The sequence below is a fragment of the Maylandia zebra genome, linkage group LG17, assembly GCF_041146795.1.
Source record: "Maylandia zebra isolate NMK-2024a linkage group LG17, Mzebra_GT3a, whole genome shotgun sequence".
Lineage (NCBI taxonomy): Eukaryota > Metazoa > Chordata > Actinopteri > Cichliformes > Cichlidae > Maylandia > Maylandia zebra.
The window spans coordinates 28399403-28411417 of record NC_135183.1 but is presented as its reverse complement, the minus strand read 5'-3'; the positions used below and the strand labels follow the sequence as shown (position 1 = coordinate 28411417).

The 12015-nt window shown below is 38.7% G+C and overlaps 1 protein-coding gene across 3 annotated transcripts in view; it reads left to right on the top strand.

Annotated features, from left to right (window-relative positions):
- iqsec3a (IQ motif and Sec7 domain ArfGEF 3a) overlaps positions 1–12015 on the top strand; it is a 118677-nt gene that overhangs the window by 101887 nt on the left and 4775 nt on the right. For all 3 annotated transcript variants that reach the window (XM_004548272.6, XM_012918418.4, XM_004548273.4), the window contains 5 exons: positions 1011–1136; positions 2970–3069; positions 3491–3649; positions 7441–7533; positions 10589–10632. In XM_004548272.6, coding sequence (XP_004548329.3) covers positions 1011–1136; positions 2970–3069; positions 3491–3649; positions 7441–7533; positions 10589–10632 — 522 coding nt within the window. The remainder of the gene's footprint in view (positions 1–1010; positions 1137–2969; positions 3070–3490; positions 3650–7440; positions 7534–10588; positions 10633–12015) is intronic.

Below are 12015 nucleotides of genomic sequence, written 5' to 3'. Positions count from 1 at the left end.
TGTTTCTTTTTTTTTTTTTTTGGGGGGGGGGGTTGCAGTGTAATCTGCTTAAACTTGAAAAAGCACCTTAGTTGAAGAGGAGATGCCAAATGTTTTCAGACAAAAGGAGCATTTTCTGAATAAAAAAAAAACACACCTGTAAGCACAGGCCTGCCCTCTATGCTAATAGAGTTTTGTCTTATGTAGGATCCAGTAACTAAACAGCAAGAAGTACATTGCAGAAATAAAACTAACAGGATTTGGCAACAACTCGTATTTTTCTTTTTTCTTTTTGTACAAGCAGCCTGTGGCAAAACATCCCTCTTTGAGGACTACCACAGCTACTAGAATCGAGCAGAACAACCATCACTGTAGGAACACAAATGCTCGAAATATGACATTTGGAACACAGAAAGTGAATCTTCCTCTTGTCTTCTTCATCTTTTATTTTTAAGAAACCTGTTATAATCCCACTAGCAATAAAAAGCAGTTTTGTTTGGACTGGTGCAAAGACGCCAACAGCTCGCTCTCACAAACAATGCATTGCAAAGATATGCGCTAGATAAGATAATACAAAATATATTTGCTTTTGGTGTTTTGTTTTATTTTATTGTCATATTAAGCCGGGATTCGTCTTTGCCAAGAGGGAACGCTGAACATCAGACAGACCAAACCTAAGTAAAGAATCCTAAAATGTAAACCTGGATTTGTAGAAATGTTCTCCTCAAGAGGGCACAGATTTTGTTCTTAAGCTTTATAACCATTCTCTCTCTTAGCTGTTGCTATAAATTACCATTTTAAAGTACTCTTAAGACTAAGAAATAAGTGTCCATGTCACACTAAGTTGTCTCATTTTGTGCTTAATGGAGTTTTTTCTACTGCACCAGTCTTGTATCTCCTAGCTTTGGGAGGAAATGTTGATTTAGGTTTTTTACTTCTCTTTATCTGGATTTTTGAATTATTTTAAAGCATCCCATCAATGTCTGTAATATGATTTTTGAGGCTGGGTCTCCCTTTGTGTTCATATTCAGGTTCTCTCCGTCCCTCATAGAAGACTAGTGTGCTGTAGTCGACTTTTTGAGGTGACAGACGTCAACAAGGCCCAAAAACAAGCAGCACACCAGCGAGAAGTCTTCCTCTTCAATGATCTCCTTGTGGTAAGTAGACGAAAAGCCTTACACTTTATTAAATTGACAATCATTATGAGATATTCAGTATAAAAATACTGTTTCAATCCTGAGAGTTTCTTTTTCCTTCTTCTGCACACAATCACACTTTGAAGTTGCTTATTTAGTTATGACAGCTGCAGTCCAACAATTCTTACTTTGGGTCCAGCTTTTCGCAGTGCTTGTCTTTTTTATGTTATTTCATAACTCTGGCGTCTCCAGGCATTTCTTTTAATTATAGTAAGCAAATAATAATAATCAAAGATCTGTCCTCTACAGAGCTGCTTTAAAGGATGGTAATATAGTTTCATTTCACTTGAGGACAGCACAGATTAGCTGCTCATTTGATCCAAAGTTATATAGATGTGGGAATTATCAAAGGTTTAAATGTTGGACATAATGTTCTCATTAAGAGGCGCATAGGAGTTATCTATCCAATGTATTTAACTGACCTCATAATTATGTCAAATGCCACAACATACAGGAAAGGCAAAAAGCAGCATAGCCATATTACTTCACTTTCTATGGAGGCATAAAAGTAATTGGGACCTGCAGGAGAGGTTGTTAAAACTCAAATTTGAAGTAAAAGACTAAAGAAGCTATTGTCCAACATCACAGTGCAATTCTGTTCATTTGGCACTAAAAGTTAGCGGAGCGATATATTTCGCAAGGATGTCTTCTCGTGACAGCTTTGAAAGCGGGACAGAAGTTGTCTTTGAAAATTTTTCACTACGGGATGAAAGTGAAGGGGACTTCTCTTTGAATTTGGCCCCTGTTACAGCAGCTTGAAAATGTCAAGAAGTGTTTAAAGTGCCAATGTGATGTATTGGTTTAATATGCCTTTCCTGGTAAATTATGCCTCACAGTAGTGCTGGAAAACAGATATGCCTCATCTTTCTCTATCTGGAAGGTCATTCAGTGGAAAAAAAAAGGAGCTCCATAACAGCCACGATATATCCTGATATAAGCACTGGCGCGCAATCTGAAACACTTGGAAGGTTGTAGTGTACATTAGTATTGACTATCCGCTCTCGATGTTGTCACGGCGGGGTGCGCCAGTGTGTTTTTTGAAACAGGACCCAAAAGCAGATGTGGTCGAGGAGTTGCAGGTTTAAACAGAAAGCGATCCTTTATTTGGATGATAGCAGGAGTTAAACATGGAACCCTAAGCAAACTAAAAAACACTAAGAAACAAACACTATGAAGTTCTATGACTAAAACAATGGTGGGGATAACAGACGACCTGACAATGACATTCAGAGAACAGAGGACTTAAATACACACGAGGCGATCAGGGGAAGTGGAGACACACGAGGAAACAGCTGACTTGGATATACATAATGATGCACAGGAAAGAGTAAAACTAACCACATGAACACAGAACACAAGACCCTTTTCAAAATAAAACAGGAAACATGCAGACTTAGACACGACAACACAAGCTTAACAGGCCTAACACACATGACAGACTAGACAAGGAACCAAACACAGAAACCAACGAGACAGATGATAAACAATCACTAACCTAAACCTCCACTGACCCCTAAATAAGAACAATACAAACTTATAACCAAACTAACATGAAAGCTTCAAAAATTACAAAATAAAACACAAAATGCTGGGTCAGAGACCCAGCCTGTGACAGATGTTTTTAAATGCTCAAATAGTTTGTTCTTTCGTAACTGCCTTTGATGTTGTTATGCGATATGGAAATCTCTGGCAAGATTTTTGGAAGTGTTCAGAACATGGAACAAGGAATTAAATAGGCAGTTCTGTCATTCAAACATTTTACTACAAGGCTCATGATGTTGTTTATTTCTACAGATCTTGAAGCTTTGTCCAAAGAAGAAGAGCTCCGCGGCCTACACTTTCTGCAAAGCCATGGGACTACTTGGCATGCAGTTTCACCTTTTTGAAAATGAATGTAAGTCACAATGCTGGTATGAAAAAAAATCCCCTCTTGATATCTCCTTAAGTCATTGCTAAAATCTACCATTTCCAAGCTTGCACAGAGAAAAAAATATCTGTCGAAATTCGAAGCGAACAAGGACTGTATAATTTGTTGCTTTATCTTAAAGGGCTTATTTTAAGCACAATAGTCTTTTTATTTTTTTCTGACAGCATCAAACTATTATCGGTTTTATTCCAATCTTGCATTTCAATTTCTGGAAATGTCATTCTCCCAGTCCCATTCAATACATGCTGCATGACATTTTTGCAAGCAAGCCCAAGTTTGCAGCTCAGAGTGACCTTTAGAAGTCTTTTTATGATCACACTTGTAACTAAGACACCCAGGAAAGTAGTTTAGATATGCCTTTCACTCAACAGTTTAATGTACTCCGCAGACTACCCCCATGGAATCACCATCCTCTCACCATTCGGATCAGACAAGAAGCAGGTATTAAACTTCTGTGCTCAAAGTGCCGAGGAGCTGCTCAAGTTTGTGGAAGACCTAAAGGAATCAATCGCAGAAGTGACGGAGATGGAACAGATACGCATCGAGTGTGAGAATCTTTCTAAATTGTCCATATCAAATTATAGAATTGATATAATTTGACAACAATAATTGTTGTTTTTACTTGGAATGATGTTGAGCGTTTGAGTATAATCGTCAACTTTGTGTCTATTCCTTTTGTAGCAATACTCCCTACAACTGAAGAAGGGTCAAATGCTATTACATTTTGCACCAAATCAATAATGTCATATCTTGGGGTGTTAGAGATCTTCTTAGATGTGAGAATCAATATGTCTTTTTTTTTTCATTTTTCTTTTTTCTTTTTGGTATTATGCGCAAACTACTTGTCTGTGTCCCATCTGTGTGGTTTCAGACTGAGTTTTGAAAGAAAAAAAAACCTTCTGATGCACTGCAGCTCAAGCACACTGCAGGGGGGCAATGATACGGAGGTGAAAATAGGTCAGGGCTCCTCAAAGCAGCCAGGCATCTGACTTGCTCGGACTTGTGCGCGCCTGAAATTCTCTAGACAATGAGTCACTGCAACACATGGACAACCTAAGTGTGTCCGCAGCCTAGCTTCTGCCAGTGGGCTTCAAAGAGAGGATCCCTGCTGGGTTTTGATGCAGTTGCCTTACCCACGATAGAGCGGGAGGCCCTGCAGCCAAGGGGGAGCAGGCAACAACATACGGAGATAGGCAGGTGTTGACAGAAGGAAATTATTTTTCTCTTGGAGCTGTGTAAAGGCTGGAATAACTTGTGCTAAAACATAAGAGAGTGGATGTTGGGACACATTTATTATATTTGCAAAGGCAAACTTTTTTCTCAGGTGGTGATAGATAAACATTTTGAAAACAAGGAAGAGCTGTCACCTGAACAGACAAACTTCCCATCGTTTTCCTCCAAGGGGCTTGATTTTGTCAGCAGATTAGTAAACAGGCCTGCGGCAAGCTCACTTCTGTTTCGAGTTTCCCTCTTTGAATTTCTTTCCCCTCTCGCTGCTGTTTTTAATAAAGGTAAATTAAATATTGTCGTAATTCTTTGCCACCACAGAATTTCTTAGTTTCGCCACAGTTTAAACCAAATTACTGTACACAGAATTTTAAGCCCGAGCTAATAGTTACACCGACTGAGCGTGCCAGTGCAACAGCATTAAGCATGCAGGCTTATTATTCTTCAGATTTTTGCTGCTTCTTCTTCTTCTCATTATTATTCTTACTGATTGGCATTAAAGCTCACTATTTATTAGCTGTCAGATTTTATCTTCTTATTATTATTATTGCTATTATTATTCCACCTAACATTTTGACATCCTTCAGCTTTGAGAACCTCCCACAGAAGTTATACCAAGATCCACAGCTCCAGTGAGAATAGTGGGCTCTGGCTTTTGATACCAATTTGTCATATAGATTTCCATATTTATAATTCAAAGTTTTTTTGGATTACAAGGCTTTGGATTTCTTTCCACAGGAGCAATTTAAGTTTCATAAAGAATTAGATTTAAAACAGAACAGTGTAGAGATATCGCCTAGAAAATACTTACTTTCACAAATGCCATTAAAGCCCAGCCTTTTCCCACCACCTTGCTTATAGCCAATAAATATAAAACAGGTTTTGGAATTTCATAATAAAATGTGAAACTTTTGTATTTTATACTTGGGAAGTCTCTGGCACTCGTGATGAATCAATTTTTCCGATATCACTTGTAACTTTTCTTCGAGACCCACTTCCATTGTTTCTCTCAGTTGTTTGGACAGTAGGCTCACACCTCCTGTTCTTTTTACAAGCTTTAGTCACCATAGCAACTGGTGACTGGTGTCACCCTTTCTCTCAATTTAAAACTCATCATGGCTGATCCAGTGGGGATCGGTGTGTCCTGTTTTTATTGATGCTTTGATGCAATTCATCACAACTGTTGTTCACTGTAAGATCAATTTTAGTCAAAGTATTGTTGACTGACAGGTTTTACAGGAATTTTGCTAGACTTTCAAATGAAAAACTGCTTATCAGGGCTTGTAAATACCACTGGATTTTCAGGACTTTCAAAATGAAAGCTCAAAAGGGATAAAAAAAAAAAGGTAGCGGCTGCATTAGTGGTTCCTGTTATGACCACTATTATATAAACAAAATGAATTTACATGTTCTGTTCTTTCAAAATGAAATCCACTTCATAATAAAAATGACATTTGAACACTTTTCCAATAGTCCGATTAATACTCTGCATGTTTTTTTACCTTTCCAATAATTTTAGCCAAATTATACTTGACTGTCAAAATAAAACCTTAAAAAATATTAAAGCTGACTTTCAAGGCTTATAAAACATGACAGTTTTTATATATAATTCATTATCCTGAGGCTCCCTGAGTAGCTCAATTTATGCCTACTGCTGTGGCCTTTAAAAATAAAATGTCCCTGATATCTTTTCACTGTCTCTTTATCTAGCTAGAGGTACTTACATTAAGCTCCCAATACTTTTGCAACGTCCAGAAAAAAAATTCTTATTATCTGATGGTTCATCATAAATCATCATCCTGTTACATCCTGTTAACTGCTGACAACTCAAATGGCAGCAGGTACATTAGCACACTCAAAATTTCTTTTTCTTTTTTTCTTTTTTTTTTTTAGTTTTAGCTTTTTCTTACTTATACTCACCAACCACCTCCGGTACATCTTAGGTACACAGATATATATCAAGCCAAACAAGTGGCAACTCAATACGTGCAGATGTGGTGAAGATGACAGAGGTCAGAGGAGAGGCAACAGTAACTTGTTACAATCAAGGTATCCAAAAGAGCATTTCTGAATGCACAACACCCCCCTTAAAGCAAATTGGCAAAAGCAGCAAAACTATTAACAGCTGTTTGGCTAACAGCAAATTATTATTAAAGACAGTGAGAGATTGTTAACTATAGTATCTTCTCAATGCAATGCTGCTAGGCACTGTTGAGATGTTGTTATGCCAGGCATGCATTCGCCTAAAACAGCTGGGCTTAAGTTTGGTTGGTCCAACTGCTGTACAGTCAATACTGAGACTGGTCTTTCCAGGGTTTAACTAAAGTTACACAGATCACTGACATTGATAACAGGGAATAGTCCTGCGTGTTAATCCAACTTTACATTATGGACATTTTCCCTCTTTAATACGGAAAAGTGCATATTAAAATCATAATGCTTTGGTAATGAGCCATAGTGTTTTAATAATGTTTAGTAATGAAAAAAAAAAACATAATTATAGCCACTATAATAATTTTATTGAAAGTACAACTACATTTCAAACCAAGCAATCGTTTTATTGTTGGATTTTTCATCAGTCATGGTAGATGTTGTATTGCACATGTGACTTTACAAGAAACATCCAAGTAAATTACTGATTCAGTTCAAATAAAGACTGTTATTTATATTTTTAGTTTTCTATCGATGGAACTTGAGCTTACTTTTTTTCCCCCCTTTCCGTTTATCTCTTAGTCTCAGAATGCGGACATGTTGTACCGCACCCTCAAAGTCTCACCTGGCAGTTTTGTGGCTCAGCATCAAAATTAGAATGCAGTGTTGTGTTGGAAACAAAACAACATTTAGTCATGATGATTGGAAATGACATGCAATTACCATCAAGTGTGAAGTTTAATTAGCGAGATGAAGAGGTGTGTGTTGAGACTGGAGAAGAGAGTGGGTGGGAGAAATGTGCATGAGTGTGTATGTGTGTGTGCTCGCTTTTGAAGGAAAAACATTTCCTGGTTAATTTTGTTGCTCTTACCCATCATCATCCACCAATCTATCAACTTCCTTTCTCTCTCTGTCATGGTGATTATGAGGATGATCATTTTTGTTTTCTGCTCTCTGCAGGGGAGCTGGAAAAGCAGCAGGGAGCCAAGACACACTCGGTAAAGAACAACGGCACACAGCTAGAGCTTCGTGGTAAACAGGGCTCCCCATCAGGTGTGTGTGTGTGTGTGTGCATACTGTTGCTTATTGAATCCCACTGGAGAGACACCAACTGCGCTGTTAATTTGTTTACCTGCTGCTGTTTTTATGAACTTGATCATATCTTCAAAAACTAGGCACTACCTGTAGCATTTAACATCAAGAACACTGGGTAATTTAAGATGTGTACAATGCTTGTAAAGACTGTAAATGCGCAAAAATCACCTTTAGCTAAGCCTCGCCTAGTTTCAGGTGTAGTTACTAGTCCTCCAAAGTCACATGAAATGGGGTATAGTCTTTCAAACAATGTCTTTCTCAAAGTAAACGAAACTGGGCTTCTCACTTCTACTTCTCTCTTTCACAGCTTACTAGTTGTTATGAAACTGTCTCATTTTAAAAAGAGAACCAGGTGAAAGGGTCTTAGAGCTACACTTAATGAATACAAGCTCAATAAATGAGAATTCAAATTAGATTTTTTTGTGTAACAGGGCTTTTTCTCCCCCCCCTTGATCGTGAAAGAATGAAATATTCATAGTACTCACAATACTTTCTACACCATATTATGAATTACACTCAATGGCCTCTTCATTAGATATATCTGATCAACACCTTGCTAGCACAATTATCTAATCAGCCAATCACATGGCAGCAACTCAACTCAATGGTCAAGATGACCTGGTGAAGTTCAAACCAAACATTAAAATGGTGAAGGAATGTGATTTAGGGGACTCTGAAGGTGTTATGGTGATTAGTACTAAACGGCCTGGCCTTTTACAAACTGTTGATCTGCTGGGATTTTCCCATACAACCAGTTCTCTGGATTAAAATACCTTGTTGATGCCAGAGTTCAGCAGAGAAAGTCCAGAATAAGGAGGAATATATCTGATTGTACAACATGTCAAACCTTGAAGTAAATGGGCTACAGAAGCCAAAGACCCCAACATTCAATGGTAGGGTCCCAGCCACGTCAAAGAGGTCAAACCACCTCAAACTGGTTTCTTTAACATTTGCACTCTATGGGCTCTACATTCACCAGAGATCAAAAAATAGGTTGCTTTTGCGATGAAAATCTCATCATGCATGTGCAGTCAACAAATCTGCAACAACTGTGTGATGCTATTATGTCAATATGGACCAAAGTTTCCAGCCCCTGCTGAATCTGTGCCACTGAGTATTTAGGCAGCTCTGCAGGCAAAACAGAATCAAAATTGGAACTTAGCAAGGTGTATCTAATAAAGTGGCTAGTGAGTGTATCTGTCAAGGTTGTTGCCACTTGTCACGGTTTGGTGCTGTGGTGGACAGGATGAGGACCCAAATAGAAGGGTGAACTTAAAGAAGCAGCTGTATTGCACTGTGCAGACACTCGAAAGATAAACTCAGGACAAATTAAACTAAACCAGGAACTAAGAACTGAAACACTGGAAAACTAGGAACAATGAACTCAGAGCAATGGAAACCGGAAACACAAAGAAACCCGCACAGCAGATGGCGTGGTACAACACGGCAACAAGCGGAAGACTGAGGACTAAAATACACAGGCGGGATGACGAGAGGATGGGGAACAGGTGGAAATACAGCTGGGACTAATCAGACATAATAAGACAGAGGGAAAGCAAAACTCAAAACACTGAACACAGGACACAAGGCTATCAAAGTAAAACGGGAAACAAGAGATATCCACGAAGACACAGACTTGACACTGACTGAGGAGACACAGGGAACAAGGAACACAGAGCACAGAAACAGAAAACAAGAGACTAGAATGAAACTAATGAAATCAAAGCCTTTTAATAACACAAAAACACTGGGTAACTGACCCAGGTACGACTATGCTGTTACTAGATCCAGCAGTAGATCCTAAAAAGTAGCCTAAAACCATGTAAAAGTTTTGCATTCATTTTTAAGTAATTTTAAAAATAAACTTTTATTTGTCATGAACACATAAGGTTGTATAACCAAAATCTTCTTATCGTCTATTCATGCTTCTCCCAAAATGCTGATGCTAAAGACATATGATAATAAACACTGTTTTATTGGGCACTCTTCTGAATGAGGTTACAAGGTGGCTTCTGGACAGCAGTTCAGTATGTGAGGCTCTGTGAGTGTGTTTGAATCATAGGTACACAGAAGGGAGAGAGGGACAGCCTGTGTTCTATAGCCATCCCAATAACTGCAAGCCATAGGATATTTCACATCTTTGAGTTCAAATTCAATAACTGCAACACCAAAACACAGGAGACATTATCTCTGGAAGTTCCTTACACTCATTCTGAACTGGAGCACTTGTTTCCTTCCTTCCTTAGCATTCTTGTACTATGCTGCATCCAAGCTTGAAGATAGACACATTTGTTCCATTAGTAAAGCTTTAAAGTTGCATGAATGCAGTTGTGAGTGTGATGGTATTTCTAGGTGAATGATTTTCATTACTGTTATCTTGTGTTTATGTCATTTGTCCTCATAAGAGAGCTTGACATCAGTAGCATTTTCTTAATGTGTGAGGCTAACTAATTGCATGCATGGCATTATGATAAAGACACAGGAGAGCAGACTGTTTCATTTTAACACAGTGATGACTTGGAGGGTTAGCATTACTTGTAACAGGTTAAATTTATACTTTGTTAACATTTTTCCTATCTTGCAAGAGAGGATAAGTGATAGTTTTGGCTTTTTGTGGAGGGTAGCTTCCCCAACTCAAATAAAAAGAGGTCAGTTACATGAATAAATTCTGATGTGGCAGCATCACGGACTATAACTACAATTGATGTAAAGTTAATGGTGTTTATAGACTACCTCTACAGTAGCAAACATCCTTAAACTATGCTGTTTATGCCATTCCTTGAGATTTCAAGAGCCTGCCATGAAAAGTCACTGATGCTAAGCTCTGATTGTACATTTGCTTTTTAGAGAGGGGTTTACTGAATTTTCACTTGCTTCTAGAAGTTCTTCCACATAATAATTGATTGCTTGCTTGCTTCAAGCAAGTCTAAAATTCCTTATCTTTATCTTGGAAAAAAAGAGTGATTTTGCCACCACCTTTGTCCCTTTTTCCCTTCTGTTTTCCCCCCTGCAGGACACCAGGAGATAGATGACAGAAGTGGACACAATGCAGTAGAGGTAAGTGCCTAATAATAGGCTTATGTCCCAAACAACAGGTAAGTGAGTGCAGTGAGAGTCTTTGCAGTGGCAGTATCGAGGTAGGACAAGATAAACTCAGGAGTATCTTTAGGATTAGAAGTGTCAAGCAAGTGTGGGTGAAGAGTGCGTGAGAGAACGAGTGCTGCTGGGTAATGTGCAGCGGGCATGTGAGGTAACCCAATCAAACAAAATATTAGATAAAAGGACTCCTTTGTCGTGTAAAAATTAAATATGATGGCTCGGGAGAATTAATACACTCACAGCGGTCAGAGCAGGTTGTCCTCACGCTGAAAACGCATCAGGCTTAAATATTATCTGGAAGCCAAAAAAAAGAAATAGGTTGTAATTAGTTTCGCAAGCTCAGGCAGAAATTGTGACTCCTTTGGGGCCTTTCAAGAAAACGAAGAAAAAAAAAGGCTGGGGAAAGCTGAGGACATGTGTGAAATGCATTTACTGTGTGTGTACCCGCATGCAGCATTGAGACCTTAATTAACACAGCAGCATGCAGGCGGATAATTTTAACGCTCATTTGACCTGGAATGGTCGCCTCCCCACCCTTTTGCCAGACCTCTGGGGGGAGGGGGACCTCTCGTGTGAACATTTTGTGCAAGAAACACAGGAAATGGAACTACACAGTATGTGTATCCTTGAAGCATCAGGTGACCTTTATTAGCCTCTGTTTTTTGTGGCTCTGGAGTTTAGGCTTGGATTGAAAAGCCAAATACACGGGGTCAATTTGACATTCAGTGGCTGTTTAATTCCACACAGCCACTGGTATATGTTACACTGTATGTCTTTTGCTCAGGTGCTGGCTCAAGCAAATATAATTCATAAGTTCTATCAGATGCTTCATAGTCATAATAATGAACTATTATCGGCTTTAATTTGAAAACATGTGCAGTCACATCATTGGCGTTATAGATTCCAGAGTGCTTTTATACAAAAGCCATTCAACAAACTAGCAAGAAAAAATTAGAGTGCAAATCAAATTATAAGACTAAGATTTTAGCTGTAGTAAATTTGGACATACTCCAATCCCAACAATGTATTTTTTTCATCATTTCTTTGCACAGGGTTGGCTTCAGGTCATTCTCGTTCAATTTCTTTTTTCATTTGTGTGCCTCAGGTCAGTTCTACCTCGGGTCAATCTTCATGGTTGTCTGAACTACCTTCACCAGCCATCTTGCTCTCTGCCATCCAGCCTACAGTAGCCTAAATGTCAGCGGCTGGTGGGGAGCCACTAGCTGTCCAAACACATTTATCTCAAAAACCAGGAGGGTCCACTCCAAAAAAGCCTCTTTATACTAGAGGCAGAAATCTAAGGATACCAAATCCTGCGGCAAGCTTTTAATCTTAGATTTG